The 19,509-nt window shown below is 40.0% G+C and overlaps 1 protein-coding gene across 2 annotated transcripts in view; it reads right to left on the bottom strand.

Moving 5' to 3' along the window:
- The window catches only part of PPP4R3A (protein phosphatase 4 regulatory subunit 3A), a 48,879-nt gene that overhangs the window by 17,179 nt on the left and 12,191 nt on the right, over positions 1-19,509 (bottom strand). Inside the window, exons 2-9 of one of the 2 annotated variants that reach the window (XM_062181665.1) lie at positions 16,436-16,491; positions 11,842-11,940; positions 9,415-10,032; positions 4,436-4,513; positions 4,237-4,353; positions 3,714-3,869; positions 1,299-1,430; positions 1,093-1,195 (exon numbers count right to left, since the gene is read on the bottom strand). In XM_062181665.1, the coding sequence (XP_062037649.1) occupies positions 1,093-1,195; positions 1,299-1,430; positions 3,714-3,869; positions 4,237-4,353; positions 4,436-4,513; positions 9,415-10,032; positions 11,842-11,940; positions 16,436-16,491 (1,359 nt within the window). The remainder of the gene's footprint in view (positions 1-1,092; positions 1,196-1,298; positions 1,431-3,713; positions 3,870-4,236; positions 4,354-4,435; positions 4,514-9,414; positions 10,033-11,841; positions 11,941-16,435; positions 16,492-19,509) is intronic. The other variant, XM_062181666.1, reaches the window with a different exon arrangement.

Genomic DNA, 19,509 nt, shown 5'->3' with positions numbered 1-19,509 from the left:
AGTAACTCTAAGATCTCCTGCATTTCAAAAGTGCAAGCACTGCCCATCATATGTCTCAACACATCCCTCAACAAATATACACACAGCACAAGCAACCCTGTCAGACACCATTTTATCTTGGTGAAGCTCCTAACACCTCACACTTTCATGACTCGTGTGTGCTGACTTTAGACTACAGACACCAAGTCCACAGTGACATTCTCATTGCTGGCTTATCTTTATTCCTCACCAAGCAGCAAGCCTCATGTCTTTAATTTCCCCATTTATCCTCTAGAGATTATAGCACAGTGCCTTCCACATGAGTGCTCAATAAATGCTGAGTGAATTGAATATGTGGGTTTGAAAATAAGTCTCAAAGTTTACTTAATATGAATAAAGTAGAAAGGAAAAATGAATATTCAAATGTAGAGACTCGATCCTAAAATACAAAAAAAGTAAATTTAACATGTATTTTCAGTAAGTTAAAAGCTACTTATATCATACTGAGAATTCATGACAAAATTATTTATTCCTAGAGTGTCAATAAGGAATTACCCAGTGAATTCCCTAAAACTACTTTACATACACAAGAACTTGCTCCCACAAGTGTGTATGCAAAAGTCCAAAGGAATAAAATACGGAAATGAGAAATCCTAATACTGACAATGTAAAATAAAACAGCTTAATACTGAACAAAAGCTGAGTTCTGTCTACACATCTGGAGTACAAACAACTGTATTTGATCTTTTTTCACAGCTATATCCTTCTATATATTTCAACTGCTATATAGGTAAACTAAATATTATCTACCAAAAATGTTTTAAGATCTGAAAGCAACAAATAAGTATCCCTTATTTTTTCTTTTACATGTTTCTACTGGTTATAAATCTTTAAATTTTTGCCTTGAACACCTCTTTTGAAAACACACTGAACCTTTATGTTAACCCAATGGTTTGAACTTTCAAAGACTTAGGCCATGTGCTATAACCTTGGCCTTCAACTTCCTCTCCCCCACCCCCACTGACTCCCTCTGAAGACTTTTACTTAATACCAACTTTGACTTTCAGAATTTAAAAGAACAGAGAACTAAACTACCAACCTGTATTATCTTACCTTTACTGGGCTTGTCTTCTGTTGTATTTGCTAGTAAGGGAGCAGTGAGAACATGCATACAGTGCTTGTAGAAGAAACCCAGAAATTCAGTCTTTTCTGTTTTCTAAGGAATCAAAAACACTTCCATGAACTTTAACTGCACTGGTTCCTATTAGCAATAGACAAGATACTGGCTACAAAGAAGAAGGAAAACACCCATGGCTTACATTGGCAGTGGCCAGCATATTCTCTGGGTCAACCAAAGTTCGAAGCAGGCCCATAAGCTGGACTGCTCCTCCAAGTTCAGGATCTGTATCACAAATCATATGTTCTATAATGAGGTTGATGAGCAGAATATCCTGGTGAGAAAAATGCACATAATAAGGATCACTTATTACAAGAGAATGGTAAAAACATATACTAAGGCAAAACTACAGCATTATATTTAGCTCTAGCTGTCTTGTTAATTGCAAATATAATGAAATGACTGATCAATTCACTTAGTGTTTTATGGCATTGTTTCTTTCCCTAAAGCGTAATACAGGGACATTAAACATTAAATAGTACTGTAGTTTCTTTTTGTATCATCTTTAAATTCTCAAAAGGTGAGGTTTAGTTTGCTCATAGGTCTTTCACATCTCTCTAATAATGCAATCTGACCTTCTACAGAAAACTAACGGGTTCACAGCTTTAACAGCAAGAATATTCAGTCAGAATTTATAGCCCTGTTCTGTTCTCACAACATTTATTTTAATACATTTCTTCTATTTATGGCAAATGAGAACTATTTCCTGTGCATGAAAATAATATAAAGTTTCCTTTTAAAACAAATGTAGGAAAAAAATTTACTGGCCCTGGAACTGTGAAATTGAGGGAAAGGAGACTATTTAGAGAGTACACAGAACAATGAATAGATTGGAGATTCCAAATGTCAAAAACAGTCATGGTTTCTCTGCAGCCCTATGCTTGCTGGTGCTCCCAGCACAGGAGTAAATAAAAACCAATAAGCATTCTGTGAGAAAAATCCCTGTTACTGCCAATATGAAATGGTAGGAAGTCAGCACAGAAAAAACAGACAATACATGAAATAACTGATCAAATCAAGAGTGGGAAGTAAAGGCTGCTTCCTGTGAATGAAGTACCATGAAATACATCAACACAGGTTCAACTAGGAGGTTACAGGGGCCAAAAAGAACAGCCCTTATTTTCAATAATATAGATAACCTGATTCTTCTGATACAGTTACTTTTAAAAGAAACATATGGCATAAAATTCAACAGTTCTGTCCCTATCCTGGCACTATAATTTAAAAAGTAAAAGCTTCAGGGGCCAGCGCTGTGGCACAGTAGGTTAAGCCTCCGCCTATGACACCAGCATCCCACATGGGCGCTGGTTCCTGTCCCAGCTGCTCCTCTTCTGATCCAGCTCTCTGCTATGGCCTGGGAAAGCAGTAGAGGATGGCTCAAGTGCTTGGGCTCCTGTACCTGTGTGGAGACCCAGAAGTCAGCTCTGGCCAGTGTGGCCATTTGGGGAGTGAACAAGTGGCTGGAGAACCTCTCTCTCTGTAACTCTGACTCTCAAATCAATATAAAAAAATTAAATGCTTAAACACAGAAATTGATAGGCATTATAGTTCATTTTGACATCACATTAATTAGGATCTTTCCAAAATGCAACAAAGCCTATCTTCATTTTTTTTAAAAAAACATGTAAGCTGGAATTCTGCATAGATTTATTTTTTCAAAGGAATATTTCTCCTGACTCCAAGAATGAACTAAGGGCAGAAATCTTCATCCATTTTTAAGTAAAGAGGTACTTCTGGTGCTGGCGCTGTGGTGCAGCAGGTTAAAGCTCCAGCCTACAGGGCTAGCATCCCATACGGGCACCAGTTCCAGTTCCGAGTGCTACACTTTGGCCCTGCTCCCTGATAATGCACCTGGGAAAGCAACGGAGGATGGCTAAGGAGGCCCCTGCACCCACGTGGTTTCAGACTGGCTCAGCTCTGGCTGTTGCAGCTATCTGGGGAATGAACGAGCAAATGGCAGACCTGTCTCTCTCTCTAACTCTTTCAAATAAATAAAATGTACCTCTAAAAAAAGAAAGAGGTTCTCCTAAAATCTTTGGCAAAAAGAGCAGAGCCATCGATTTATTCACCTGCGTGTAAAGCAGGAGGGCATGCATTCGTAGGGATTCCACCCACCACATGCCCCATAGGATCTGGACGTGTCTTGCGTATTACTTAAAGAAATAGTACCCTCAATACTTTCCAAGGGTCTGTGTCTTCATTCTTGATGATTCTGAGAATCTAACCCTAGCAAAGCCAATGTTTTCCTAGGGAAGCTACTCACAACTCCACATAAGAACAATGTTGATTAAATGATTTAAATAACTTGGTAAATTAATTTCAGGAAACTTGATGTTAACATTTTTTTAAGGTTAATTAAACTGAACACCAATAAATAATTACTGTAAGACACAAAAAATTTATAAACTAAGAAGGAGCCAATTTAGGGGGTGACGAAAGCCATTTGATATTAAGGATACACTTTTCCCAAACAGCAATAATTCAGATCTTAAAAATAAATAATACAGTTATAACTTGCTATGTATAAATACTTACTATTAGTGCAAATAATATTTACCTTGCTGGTTATTTTTTGCTCTGTTAACTTCTTACTTACATCATCATTCTGTTGTGCCTCCTGCATGACAAACTCTCGTACCATGGATGGATTATATTCAACCAAGTATGAGAATATATCAGTGGCAGCACTTCGCACCTGTGTATCATCCATGCCCTGCAGATAAAGAAAAAAAAAACCAAAAAAAAATTTGTTTCTCCTGTAACTCAAAGACATTCTGACTCTTGTTCTATGGATACAATTATGCACTCTATATCATTTATTACTCCTTGCCTTTCTACATTTCTTCTAGTAAACTGCAATGTTCAGAAAGTATTATTAAAAATACAGAAAATTCCTCTCTAATTGAGCATTATTCCAATACTATATGAAAACTCTACTACTGGAATTTAATAGCTTCTTTAACTTTATGTAATACACTGCAAACATCACCTATTGGTAGTACCCAACTACATGTATGCTACATTTAAAAAAAAAAAAAAAAGTTGTTGCTTAAATTAAAAATGAGGAATAACAAACTTACGAGGATGACTTCTAAAGCTGGTAATATGCCCATGTTTGACAAAGTCTTGAAAAAAGCATCTCTGTTTTGAGGTTGCAGTGTTTGAGAAAATGCACAAAATTCTTTTAGAAAGTTAACCTGAAATTAAGGAAAAGGCTAAGTGAATATAAAATGGCTTGTTGTTTTATCTTCATGCCTTTCATAATATCTAATTTCTTACCAATTCTTGTCTTTTCTCCTCATCTGTTGCCTCATCTGTTAGTTGTGCAAACAAATCTGTCAGAAATTTTTCATCTTCCTGCAAAATAAATGACAAATTTAATTATGCATACTAAAATGTTAATTTCAAGATACTATAAAAATCATAATATCCTGAAAAAGAAAAATATGGTACCGGCAATGATGTTCTGTAAAAGAAAGAAGGAAAAACTATTAAAAGCACAAATTGGGGACTTCCATCAGAAAGACTATTATTTTAGCAAGGCTCTTTCCCAAGCCTACTTAAGGGCTAGAGTCAATATTTTATTTAGGCTTTTCAAGCCATACAGTTTCTACCTCAACCACTCTGTTCTGCTGCTGAAATAGGAAAGCGGTCTCAGACAATATGGAAATCAGTGGCTGTGGTCCAGACACGTGCCCTAGTTCGCAGTCACTCCTTTCTCACAGGGTTTTGTAACTTTAAGGCTCCACAACCTCTCAAATGAAGATGGAAATGGAGACATAACTTTCTTTGATGGGGACATGTTCTTACAAATATGGTGACAGGTAAATTTTTTTGTGCAAACATTATATATATATATAGAGCACACTTACACAAACCTGGATATTACAGATCCTCACACACCTAGGCCATAGCATATAATCTTATGGGGCCACTTAGACATGTGGTCTGTTGTTGACCAAAACATACGTGGCTGTATTTGAAAAGCTACAAGAGCCATTAAAGAAACATTTCCTGGGGCCAGTATTGTAGTGTAACAGGTTAAGCCTCCACCTGTGATGCTAGGATTCCATATAGGTGCTGGGTTAGCCATTTCCCATCCAACTCCCTGCTAATGGGCCCAAGAAAAGCAGCAGAAAATGGTCCAAGTGCTTGAGCTCCTGCCCCCATGTGGGAGATCCCTAACAAGCTCCTGGCTTCAGCCCGGCCTAGCCCTGGCTGTTGGGACCATTTGGGAGTGAACCAGAGAATGGAGGACCTCCCCATCTTTCTCTCTCTCTCTCTCTAATTCTGCCTTTCAAATAAATAAAAAAGAAATCTTAAAATCTTTCCACAAATTTGTACAATTTTTGTCAGTTTAAAAAAGGGAAAAAGAGAAATATCTATTATTTGAAGATACACTTACTAAAAGGTACAAATACGGCCATACCTCATTACATATGATTTGAAACATGCAAATGTTGCCAAGTGGCATCAAGATGCATTGAATGGGAACCGGCATTGCAGTGTAACAGGTCAAGTCGTCACCTGATACTCCATATGGGCACCAGCTGGAGTCTCAGCTACTCCACTTCTGATACAGACCCCTGCTAATGTGCCTGGGAAAGCAGCAGAAAATGGCCCAAGTCTTTAGGCTCCTGTACTCACGTGGGAGATCTGAAAGAAGCTTCTGGCTCCTGGCTTTAGCCTGGCTAAGTACTGACCACTGCAGCTATTAGGGGAGTGAACCAGTAGATGATGATCTCTCTGTCTCTCCCTCTAACTCAGTCTTTCAAATAAATAAAACAATCTTAAAAAAAAAAAAAAAAAAAGCACACTGAACGTCTGTGGAAGTGTAGAAGTTAAGAGAATGAGAATGTTGAATGGGGTCACAGAACTTGTTGGTGCAAAGTACAAGATGTGATTGTGTGTGTGTGTGTGTGTGAGTGAACACATGTGCTTTATGTGATGTCGGGAAGCATCTGCTTTAATTCGAACCTCCATCACTTCTTGACCAAAACCACCTGTTAAAACGCTCCTGCTGGCCAGCACCGCAGCTCAATAGGCTAATCCTCCACCTGTGGCGCTGGCACTCCGGGTTCTAGTCCCGGTTGGGGCACCGGATTCTGTCCCAGTTGCTCCTCTTCCTGTCCAGCTCTCTGCTGTGGCCTGGGAAGGCAGTGGAGGATGGCCCAAGTGCTTGGGACCTGCACCCACATGGGAGACGAGGAGGAAGCATCTGGCTCCTGGTTTCGGATTGGCGCAGCTTAGCATGCCAGCTGCAGCGGCCATGGGGGTGGGGGAGAGAGGTGAACCAACAGAAAAGAAAGACCTTTCTCTCTGTCTCTCTCACTGTCTAACTCTGCCTGTCAAAAAAGAAAAAGGAAAAAAAAAAAAAAAAAAAAAAACCCCTTCTTTCACAGTACTTTGGAAGTAAGTACCTAGCATCAGCTACAGCACTGACTGCTGGCATTTTACAAAATAAAGTATAAAGAAGCAAAGACTTGAAATAATTCACATTTAATGGGTAAAACTGACATTCTACACATATGAAGATCAAGGAAAAAAATCCCTACACAGCAAAAATAGACACATGTGGTGTTAAACCAAAAGATCAGTAGAACTTGGTACTATCTAAAGAAACCAGAAATCAAAACTGGACCAGAGGGGCCCATGTTGTGGTATAATGTATTAAGCTGTGAACCCTCACACTGACGTCAGCATCCTTGAATAGTGTTAATTTGAATCCCACTTCCTATCCAGTTCTCTGCTAACATGCCTGGGAAAGCAACAGAAGATGGACAAAAAGAGCTTGGGCCACTGCCACCCACGTGGGAGACCCAGATGGAGTTCTGAGCCCCTGGTTTTGGTTAGTCCATTGTTGTCATTTGGGGAATGAACAAACTCAAGGAAGAGTAACTCTACCTTTCAAATAAACAATCTTAAAAAACAAATGGGGGGTGGTGGTGGTGTTGTGATGCAACAGGTTAAGCCACCCCCTACGATGCCTGCATCCCATTATCAGAATGCTGGTTTAAATCCTGGTTAACTCCTTGCTTCTGACCCAGCTTCCTGCTAATTTGCCTGGTAAAAGCAGTGTCTCTACTGCCCATGAGAGAGGCGTTCTGGAGCCTAGCTTTGGCTTGGTGCAACCCTGGCTACTGCAGCTATTTGGAGGAAAAGAAAGACTCATCTCTATGTTGCTTTGCCTTTCAAATAAATAAATCTTAAATAAAACAAAATAGTACTCAACCAACCAAAAAAAAAAAAAAAAAAAAAGGGACCAGAGAATGATGCTCGACTAGGTAGCAAAAAGCAGATCATTATCAAAGAACAATTATAAATTAGTACCAACCTCACCCTTTTCTACCTGACTGCATTGCTTCTATTATCTGTTTGCCTGTCTGTCTTAAAAGAAAATACAGGACTGCCACTGTGGTGTAGCAGGTAAAGCCACCACCTGCAGAGTCGGCATCCCATATGGCACCGGTTCAAGTTCTAGCTGTTCCACTTCCGATCCAGCTCTCTGCTATGGCCTGGGAAAACAGAAGATGGCCCAAGTGCTTGGGCCCCTGCACCTGCGTGGGAGACCTGAAAGAAACTTGTGGCTCCTGGCTTTGAATCGGTGCAGCTCTGGCCGTTGTGGCCAACTGGGGAGTGAACCAGCAGATGGAAGACCTCTCTCTCTCTCTCTCTCTGCCTCTCCACTTCTCTGTGTAACTCTGACTTTCAAATAAATAAATAAATCTTTAAACCAGTCAGTATGAACTGAAATTATTACAAGCTCCAAGAAAGCAGTTAGAGGTAAAAGTTGCTTTTCTAAATGAATTCACACTTTTATTATTCAAAGTGATAAAGCAAGGATACTGAAAATACAAAATTTTTCTGAAACAGAACAGACATGAAGATTAAACATGCTGATTTGTAATGTGTGCCTCAAATCAGTTTTTACTTACATTTATTGGCATCTTTTCTGTATTCAACAAATCCAGGTTTCAAATAATGACTTCACTTATAGATCTCACATAAAGTCTTTTATATTCTATGTCATATCACATTTTCCTGTTATTCTTATAATACCATGGCCAATAAATAAACAATAAAGACCAATTCATACATTATGGGTTGACACACTGCGAGGTTCTCTAAATGCACCTTAAGAGAATCTGATCCTATGTTTTGAACACAGCTCAGGATATTGTACCCTACAATGCATTTTTTTCCTTATATTTTATTTGATAGACAGGGAGCAAGCATGTGTATGTGTACAAGAGTGCTCCCATCTGTTTGTTCACTCCCCACCAATAGCAGGTCCAGGGAGAAGCTGGAAGCCATAAACTCAATCCAGGTCACTAAGACGAGTGGCAAGAATCCAGTTACTTGAACCATTACCACTACCTCCCAGTGTCTGCATTAACAGGGACCTGCAGTCAGGAGCTGGCACCAGATATGGAACCCAGGAACTCCGATATAGGATGCAAGTGTCTTAATTGCTAGACCAAAACCTCTGCCCCTAGTATGATATAAGCACCCTAAAACACCAAACCTGAGCAAGTGGGCATAATATAAAAAGGCAATTTGAGATTTCATAAGCAATTATCTAAATTTTTTAAATGCACATGAATTTTGTGTCATGTTCAACACTTCAAATGGATGACTTCACGTAACATAATCTCCACATGACTTTATAGAGGAAGGCCCTGGTATTGCCATAATTCAAGTATAGAAACTGAAGCTTTAAAAAGTTAAGAAAGCTGCCCAAGTCCCATAGCTATGAAGTGACAAGTGGAGCTGAAAGTCAAACTTTAACTCCCCCACTTTCATCCATACAAAAACACACCTTTGGCAGGATTACCAGGAAGTTGCAGCCTCTGCTAAATACCCTCAATTGTAAAACTGGACCTTTACTATACCAGAGATTTAAGTAAATTCCCTAAAAGTTATTTTCTACCTGTAATGACATTCTTATGGGCTTCCCTGTTTTCTCCTTCCTCTTCCAAACTATTCTGTGAATAAGTGATAGATTAATGTTTAATCATTTCATTAATGTCATTTCTTCATCATTTCCACCTTTCCTACTCCAAACATAGCCACAGTATCATCATCTGTAATGATCTCTTGTAATACCACCAAAACACATACCCTTAAATTTTAACAAAATGAAAATTCAACATAGGTATTTAAAAAAATTATTTCTTGCTGAAGGCAATTAACAATTTAAATGATATCAATCAAATACACCATCTTTTTAAGTAGGAAAAAAGTAATCTCAAACTCACCTGTAACATACCAACAATTTCTACCTTATTGAAGAAGATAAAGGAGTGAAGTGTTGACAACATATTTTCTTCAAAGACTGAAGGGGTAGGTAGAACCATATCTTGTATATACTGAACTCTGTACGTCTGATGAATTTTTTGTTTCAGCTCAGGATCTGAGATGGGAATTACTTCTTTAAACTTGGCTGTTTTTGTCAGAAATTCCCTGTGTTTTCGCGGTTGTGATAGAGCAGGATCATATTCTAAACATCCAATGACGTCCATTATACATTCTTCAGAAAACATAACTTCAAAAAGAGCAGTCCGATTCAAGAGAAAGATGCCTTTGATAATTTCATACAAGTGGTGCAGTCCTTCAATATTTTCCAAATCCTCACATACATGAAAAAGCTCTAAGAGCTTTTTAATATAACCCTCATTTTCCAGTGCTAGTGCAAGTTTTTCACGACGAAGGGGGGAAGGTAAAGATGATGCCACAAGTTCTGCAATTTCCTCTAGGCGACTTAATTCACAAGATGGCAATTCTAAACCTGGTGATGACATATCATCAAATCGTTCCTCTTCAGATTCATCCACAAGATCTTGAGTGATGTCCACAGAAGGGTCCTTTCCTTGTACCTGTAAACATGAATTTGTGATAGCTGACAAACCAGCAAACCTCAGAAAAATACAAGAGATGTTATAAGAAAACTATAGGGGCAAGTGTTGTGGTGTAGTGGGTAAAGCCATCACATACAGTGCTGGTATCCCATATGGGTGTCAGTTCAAGTTCCAGCTACTCTGCTTCTGATCCAGTCCCCTGCTGGTGTGCCTGCGAAAGCAGCAAAAGATGGCCGAGGTCCATGGGCCCCTGTACCCAGCCCTGTGGGAGACCCAGATGAAGCTCTTGACCCCTGGCTTTGGCCTGGCTATTGAGGCCGTTTGGGGAGTGAACCAGCTGATGGAAAATCTGTCTCTTCCTCTAACTCTGCCTTCCAAAGAAATAAAATCAATCTTAAAACAAACAAAAAGAAAATATTTAATGTCAATTGATTCTTCTAATCAAGGAACAAACACAAGAAACAAACTAGCTTTCACCGAAGTGACACCACATATAAATAGGAAATACAAGCTATTTGTAGTAGAGCTATCCCCTAAAAATACTTACTTGAAATCAGTAAACTAAGTGCTCCCCTGTACACACCGAAACCTGTGGCCTTCATGATTCCCTATAAACCCTAAATTTTAAATCTACATTATGTTAATGGTAACTTAAGATGCTTTCAGGGGCTGGAGCTGTGGCGAAGTAGATTAAAGCCCTGGCCAGCCAGCATCCCTTATGGGCTCTGGTTCGAGTCCTGGCGGCTCTCTGCTATGGCTTGGGGAAGCAGTGAAAGATGGTTCAAGTCCTTGGGCCCCTGCACCCACGTGGGAGACCCAGAGGAAGCTCCTGACTCCTGGCTTTGGATCAGCTCAGCTCTGGCTGTTGTGGCCATTTGGGGAGTGAACCAGATGAAAGACCTCTCTCTCTGCCGGAGCTGTGCCGATCTGAAGCCAGGAGCCAGGAGCTTCTTCCTGGTCTGCCATGCAGATGGAGCAGTCCAAGGACTTGGGCCATCTTCTATTGCCCCAGGCACATTAGCAGGTAGCTGGACTGGAGTGGAGCAGCTAGGATCCAAACTGGTGCCCATATGGGTGCCGGCACTGCAGGCAGTGGCTTAAACTACTGTACCACAGTGCCAGCCCCAAGATTTATTAGTAGGTCTGAGGCCGGCGCCGCAGCTCAATAGGCTAATCCTCCGCCTCACGGCGCCGGCACACCGGGTTCTAGTCCCGGCTGGGGCACCGATCCTGTCCCGGTTGCCCCTCTTCCAGGCCAGCTCTTTGCTGTGGCCAGGGAGTGCAGTGGAGGATGGCCCAAGTCCTTGGGCCCTGCACCCCATGGGAGACCAGGAGAAGCACCTGGCTCCTGCCATCGGATCAGTGCGGTGCGCCGGCAGCAGCGCACCTACCGCGGCGGCCATTGGAGGGTGAAACAACGGCAAAAAGGAAGACCTTTCTCTCTATCTCTCTCTCTGTCTACTCTGCCTGTCAAAAAAAAAAAAAAAAAAAAAAAAAAAAAAAAAAAAGAATAGTAGGTCTGAGATGCTAGTAGGTTCTCAAGAATCCAAGTGGATATAAAACTAGACTTCAGCAAAGGCCTGGCTGGATAGTTTGGTGTAAGTTATACTTTCCTTTAAATCAATCTTTTCAGTAATAACAGTGACTTTAAAAGATCTATTAGAAATTTATTTAAATTCTTCTGCGTTGGATGAAAGCATGAGGGGTAGGGAAGCCTTAAAGGCAGCCGTGAATTCTGTTTTTAAAATTACCTGGTCTCTCTGTCTCTCCTTCTGTCTGCAATTCTACCTCTCAAATAAATACACAAGACCTTTTCAAAAAAATTACCTGACATATTTTCTCCCAAATTTCATCACATCCAGCTTTTTCTTGAAAGCTTAGGGCCAAGTCATAATTCTCTGCTTCAGACCACACAATCAGAGTATCCTTTAGAGAAAAAGAGAAACTGATTAACATAGATTATCACAAACTACTTCAAAGCAGAAGGCATCTGAACAAAGCAGTAACAATTGAGAATATCACTCATTTTCACTTTTTGAACACTGATGTTGGTAACTTGCTTATTTCACTTTCCCAATGTATAAAATGAAAACAACGTTTCTTTTAAAGACAAGTTAAACCAACACAGTGATACCGCACTACAAAACTGAGTATGTATTTATGTACTAAAAGATACAATTCTATCAATCCTGTCCTTAATACATTGTTACATTTACCCTCCCATCAAAACCCATTAAGAGGATGCCCAGGTTCATAACAGCTAGAGCCTGTCAGCAAGAGGGGACTGGTAAGCAAAACTCCTCTCTTCCCTCTAGTGTCAACCAGGGTTCTTTACTGGAGTGTATGAGGTCCATGAAGCTCTTCAAATTACTGGCTAAGCTCATAATATGTGAATATTTATCTGGACAGAGACTTATCAATTTCCTCCAAATTGCTCTGGTTCAAGAAGTAGTCAGGGTGGGTATATGGCACACTAGTCAAGGGGCCACTTGGGACATCCACATCCCGTACGTTATGCGTGGCTGGGTTCGATTCCTGCTGCTAGACAATGTGCATCTTGGGAGGCAGTAGGTGATGATTTCAGTAGTTGGGCCTCTGCCAACCAACATAGGAGACCTGGGTTGACTTCCAGGTTCATCAAGTCCAGCCTGTGTGGATTTTTGTGTGGGAGTTTGGAGTGAACCAGCAGATGGAAGCTCTTTCTCTCTCTGCTTCTCAAATAAATATGAAAACTAAATAAAAATTTGTCTGCTAAACTATATATCAACTCTGTTCAGTCATTTATAACTGTCAGTCATGAGAGCACTAGTTTCTGGTGAACTAAAGCAATACCAGCCAGAAATAAATATTCACTTGATTAGGCTGTACAGTATTACTAATCAGTTTTACTTTTTATGCAGGATTTCTGAAAATACATCATGTAACAGCTCATTTTTACTATCTTCAAGGAATCCCAGAGATCACAGGTCACAGGCAGGCAATCCACTCTACAGTGATTGAGGAGCTGGTCAAACTCAAAATAATTTAAATCAACATGGTGAGATAAACATGCCAGCAATTAGCTGAGTTTCACTTTTAATTTACTTGACAAGTCATCCAAGCAAAGAACTGATTGGAGAGGAATTTGGAATTAATCTAATTTTAGAAGCCAGGTTATTTGTACAACAGACATTGTTTTATTGAGCACTTGTGTATAACTCTCCATGTCAAAATTGATGTTATGTTACTTTCCCTCAAAAATAGTATGAAATGAAAATACTAAGCCTTTAGAAGGCAATGTATGAATTATAACACTACCATCTGTGTGGTGCATGAGGCTAAGAAAGCTAGATTACCTCCCTGAGCTACACTTTCGTCATTGCTGAATTGGAATGACACGTATTGTTATGAAAATTTGTGACAACATGAGTACCATTTCTTGATCATGGCAGCAAGGTTGGGAGAAAACAGTGATCACCTTGGGAGGGGGCAGAGGGATGATTTAACCAAATTAGTATTTCAATAGTGTGATAAAATTTACATGTATCAGCTCAAATAAGTGCCACTAGAATAAGCCTGAAGCCAACATCACATTAGTAATAAGCTAGAGTTAACCAACTGTAAAGAATCACTCTACTACAATGTATACCAAGAATCATTTGCAGAATGTTTAATTTAGACACATGTTCTTAGTCATTTGACACATTTAACAAATTTGAAAAATTCTAGAAATTGCTTGTTTCCTTGAAGGGCCTAATTTTCTCCAAATCTTGTTTATTATTCAACAGTTCATAAGCTGACATAAGATTTATTCATTTATTCTCAAAATAAGCTCAATCTTCCCTATTTCTTAAGATGTGCTTTCACTCTTCAGTTAACTACAATCTTAAAATATGTTAACTACAATCTTAAATAAGTCATGTTTTAAGTATCAAAGTCAAAGCCTCTAGCCTCCAGCTATTTCAACCAAACTCAAAATTCCCATAAGAAGGTCTGGCACTGTGGCATAGGTTAGGCCTCTGCCTGCAGCACCAGCATCCCATATGGGCACTGGTTCAAGTCCAGGCTGCTCCACTCCTGATACAGCTGCCTGCTGGTGGCCTGGGAAAAAGAGAAGACTGCCCAAGCTCTTGCGCACCTACACCCACATGGGAGATCCGAAAGAAGCTCCTAGTTCCTAGCTTTGGATTGGTCTAGCTCCACCTGATACGGCCATTTGGAGAGTCAACCCGCAGATAGAAAATCTCTCTAACTCTACCTTTTTTTTTTTTTTTTTTAAATTTATTTGACAGGTAGAGTTATAGACAGTGAGAGAGAGACAGAAAGAAAGGTCTTCCTGAGAGAAAAGTCTTCCTTCTGTTGGTTCACTCACCAAATGGCCGTCACGGCTGGCACTGTGCCAATCCAAAGACAGGAGCCAGGTGCTTCCTCTTGGTCTCCCATGCAGGTGCAGGGACCTAAGCACTTGGGCCATCCTCCACTGCCTTCCCGTGCCACAGCAGAGAGCTGTACTGGAAGAGGAGCAACCGGGACTAGAACCCGGGACCCATATGGGATGCCGGCGCCGCAAGGCAGAGGATTAACCAAGTGAGCCATGGCGCCGACCCCTCTAATTCTACCTTTCAAATAAATAAAATAAATCTTAAAAAAATTTTTTTTCCCTAAGAGTAGTAAATGCGGGGCCAACACTGTGGCACAAAGCAGGCTATGCCAGCCCTTGTGATGTGCCTGAAAAGCAACAGGTGATGGCTCAAGTACTTAAGTTTCTGCTACCCACATGAGAGACTAAAGGTGGAGTTCTAGGCTCCTGGTGTTGGGCTGACCCAGCCCAGGCTTTTACAGTCACTGGGGGAGTGAACCAGTGGATCAAAGTTTCTTTATCTCTACCTCTCTGTCACTCTGCCTTTCAAATAGGTAAATAAATAGTAATAAAACAGTAAATGCAACAAATGACATGTCATTAAACTATCAAGATTTTTTACTTTGTACCAATGTTTGGTGAACAGGTAAGTCCCCATTAAATAAATCTGAATATCAGTACTAGCTTTTTTATCTACTTCTCCGTATGGTATTAAGAAAGTCACAATCTTTAGGAATTATCTAAAGATAATCATCTATTAGTATTTATTTTTTATTTCTTTTTAAATTGGAAAGTCAGAGAAACAGAACATGTTCCCATATGCTGGTTCATTTCCCAAATGCTGGGCCAGGGCCAAAGCCAGGAGCTAGAAACTCAATCCAGGTCTCTCCTGTGAGTGGGAGGAACCCAATCACTTGAGCTATCAGCACCATCTGCATTAGCTGAAAACTGGAGTCAGGAACCAGAGCTGGGTATCAAACCCAGGCACTCTGGTGTGGAACATGGGCACCATAACTGCTAGGACAAATGCCTGCACCCCCTTATTAGCAAAGCACTGTATTCACCAACATGCTGCTAATGTTTGTTCTAAATTATTTTGCATCTGTACCTTCAGGGCAATGAGGGAACTGGTACTTATCTCACTGGTTTTATAGAGCGCTCAGTATATACTATGTATTTGTACTTAATAAATAACCACTGGCTGACACTGCTAGTAGGTATGAGGTAAAAGATTTATTTCCAGATACTTCTTCAGACATTACAAAGTTAAAAGAAAGAGTATACTCAAATCTAAGTTACTTAAAAAACAAAAAAACAAAAAACAACAACAACAACAAAAAAAAAACCCCTCATATTTATTATAAGGCCCTAGTGAGGCTATATAAGAAATCTGACTTCTAGGTACAGGGTTTCTGTCATGTTCCTTATGCAATAGCATCAACAACAGCAAAGGAACAAATTTCTATCATTTAGTTTTAGTAGAAAACTGTTAATTTTTTGTCTAGGTAAAACCAAGGAAACTTTAGTTTTAACTTTTTTTAAAAAAATTTATTTATTTGACAGAGTTACAGAGAGAGAGAGAGAGAGAGAGAAAGAGAAAGAGAGATTTTCCATCCCTTGGTTCACTCCCCAGATGTTTGCAATAGTCAGTACTGGGCCAGGCCAAAAACAGAAGCTTCTTCTAGGTCTCCCAGGAGGGTAGCAGGAGTCCAAACACCTGGACCATCTTCCACTGCTTTCCCCAAGCCATTAGCAGGGAACTCGATTAGAAGTGGAGCCCATATGGGCTCCTGCTATGCTACCACACTGGCCCCTAGTTTTAACTTTTAAAGAATTGCAGTTAAGTTGCTAGACTATCTGGAACACAGTAACAGCTTAACTTCAGACAACTTTTTTTTTTTTTAAGTTTAAAACTGCTGCTTTAAATACTACAGACTGACAGAAATTTTACTTTAGAACTAGAGTAGCAAAATGTTATAATCTGACTTTTTTATTACAAAGAATCAGATAATGAGTTTTTAATTAATCACCAACTGGAGAGGATAAATCATAAGATAAAACATAGTATCTTTAAAATTTTACCTGTTGTTTCTGGTATGCAGTGTTAGGATTTATTTTGGACTCTAAAAGTAGAGAACCTAGGAAACAGGAAAAAAAAAAAGACGTTCCATTATTGTATATCAGCAAAATTAGAACAGCTGACACACATGAAATTTCAATTAAGGAAATATTTTAAAAACCATTTAAATGTAAATATACTGTGCCTTCAAGAATCAGAATTACAACAGAATCTGATCTATGCCTCTGAAGACTTAAGAACAAAATAAGAAATTCATGTACAAAAGTTTGAAAACATCAATCTTAAGTTACTATCCACATACATTCCCAATTACATTTCACCTTCAGAAGTTGGTTCTATTTAGTTAATACAGGAATTGTCATACTTCTCTGTCATCAAATAACTTATTTATTTCTTGTGGTAAGTTAACTTGGATATCTGTCACTCCACTCCAGTATCATGAAACTCAGGCTAATTACAAAAACAGCTAGTGCTTTTTGAGAAAGAACAAAATGAACAAATTTTAAGACCAAAGTTACAGTGCTCTTCTCATCAACCAGTTTATCCCCAGACTCATTAGCCAAAGGCAAGTTCTGTCCCTCAACAACATGAGAGATCTCCTCCCTCCTCCCTCCTCCAGAAGGTCTGAGAAGTCTCCTCTGCAGCTGTCTTTCATCCCAAGTTTTCATTCCTTCTCATGTTACACTTAGCAGTTGCTTTACCCATTCCAAATAGTTGCTAAATGGTAAAGTGTGCTCTTAAGATTTCCAAATTCAGTATGCTTTCATTTTAAAATTCACTGATTTTATGATGCTGTTCAGTATTAGTGACTAATATTAATGACTATTCCTTGCAGTGTGCTGATATGAATATGGTAGGTATCAGCACGTTTTATGTTGTATGACTATCGATTGCTAACAGCTTTCTCCTTCACAGGAACCCCCTGGTGTGTCCATGTCAGTTGCCTAACCCAATATGCCTTCTTTCTGTATTTAGGGTAACTAAACATTCCCCATAATTTTTTCCTAAACTGTTTAAACTTTGTCTTTCTTCTTTTTTAAACTATTTGCAGAAGGCAGTTACTTAAGGCTCAAACATTCTCACACTTTGAGAAAATTCCATTTTAACATTTTCTTTTTCCAATTCTCATGAAAAATTTGTCAAAACAAAATTTCCAATGACCCCTGAATTCTCTTTATGCAAATATTGGGTTCTATTTGGTGATTACTAATAGCTGCACTAGTAATATTCATGAGAAAAGGTAGCAGATGAATCAGCAGAGCGAATTAAATGTCAATAGTTCTTAAAGGTACTAAATCTCCAACTATATCATGTTCTAGAACAAATTTGTATTCTATTATTTTCTACTGAAATCAATACCATCAAGTGAAAATAACCCATGGAATAGAAGAAGATATTTGACAAAGTACTCATATCCACAATATATAAAGGAACTCTTGGGGCCAGTATTGTGGTACAGTGTGTAAAGTTGCCATCTGAGATGCTGGCACCCCAAAAAGGCACCAGTCCGTGCCCAGCTGCTCCACTTCTGATCCAGCTCCCTGTTAATGTGCTTAGGAAAGCAGCAGAGGATGTTCCAAGTACCTAGGCCCCTGCACCCACTTGGGAGACCCAGAAGCTGATTCCCGCCTAGCCCAGCCCTGGCCACTTTGGCCATCTGGGGAGTGAACCAGCAGAAGGGAAGAACTTGCGCTTGCCTCTCTCTCTGTCTTTGTCTCTCTCTAACTCTGCCTTTCAAAGAAAGAAAGAAAGAACTCTAAACTATAAAAAGACAGCATTAGTTAGGGGCTGGCACTGTGGCATAGAGGGTAAAGCACCTGCCTGTTAATGCCAGAATCCCTATAGCTGCTGGTTTGCGTCCTAGCTGCTACTTTTTTGATCCAGCTGGATGCTAATAAGCTGGGGAAAGCAGCAGAATATGGCCTCAGTGTTTCGGCCCCTGCCACCCACTTCGGAGACACAGATGAAGCTCAGGTACCAGTTCAAGTCCCGACTGCACAAATTCCAATCCAGCTCCCTGCTAATGGCCTTGGGAAAGCAGCAGAAGGGGGCCCAAATACTTGGGCCCCTGCGCCCAGTTAAACTACCAAGAAATATATGAAGATGCTCAACATTATTAGTCATTAGGGAAATGCAAATCAAAACTACAAATCAGATACTACTTTACACCAATTAAGGATGTATATAATCAAAGGCAGACAATATCAAGTATTGGCAACAACATGGATAAAATGGAACCCTCAATACATTGCTCATAGGAACAGAAAATGAGGCATTTAACTTAGAAAACAGTTTGGCAGTTCCTCAAAATTTGAGCAAAGGGGCTCATACTGTGGCATATAGGTAAAGCCACCATCTGCAATATCGGCACCACAATCGGATGCCAGTTCGTGTTCCAACTGCTCCACTTCCAATCCAACTCCCTGCTAATGCACCTGGGAAAGCAGCAGAAGGGGGCCCAAATACTTGGGCCCCTGCCACCCACATGAGAGACCCAGATGAAGTTCCTGGATACTGGTTTTAGTTTGGTCCAGCCTCAGCTGTTTCAGCCATTTGCAGAGAAAAAAAAAACTGGATGGAAGATCTGTTTCCCCATTATGCTTCCTTTCAAATAAATACATCTTTAAGGGCCAATGTTGTGGCGCAGCGGGTTAAAGCCCTGGCCTGAAGCACCAGCATCCTATATGGGTGCCAGTACAAGACCCAGCTGCTCCACTTCCGATCCAGCTCTCTGCCTTGGCCTTGGAAAGCAGTAGAAGATGGCCCAAGTCCTTGGGCCCCTGCACCCGCGTGGGAGACCGGGAAGAAGCTCCTGGCTCCTGGCTTCGGATCGTTGCAGCTCCAGCCGTTGTGGCCATCTGGGGAGTAAACCAGCGGATGGAAGACCTGCTCTGTCTCTACCTCTCTCTGTAACTGTCTTTCAAATAAATAAAATAAATCCTTAAAAAAATTACATCTTTAATAATTTAAAAAAAGAAGCCATAGACAAAGGGGTATGCCATTAATTTCAGCTATCTAAAGTCTAAAAAGCAAAACTAACCTATGGTTAGGTTGGCAGTTACCCCTGGGAGACTAG

The sequence above is a fragment of the Lepus europaeus genome, chromosome 22 (assembly GCF_033115175.1).
Source record: "Lepus europaeus isolate LE1 chromosome 22, mLepTim1.pri, whole genome shotgun sequence".
Taxonomy (NCBI): Eukaryota; Metazoa; Chordata; class Mammalia; order Lagomorpha; family Leporidae; genus Lepus; species Lepus europaeus.
Note: the sequence above shows the minus strand (reverse complement) of the source record. Positions and strands in the feature narration are given on the sequence as shown.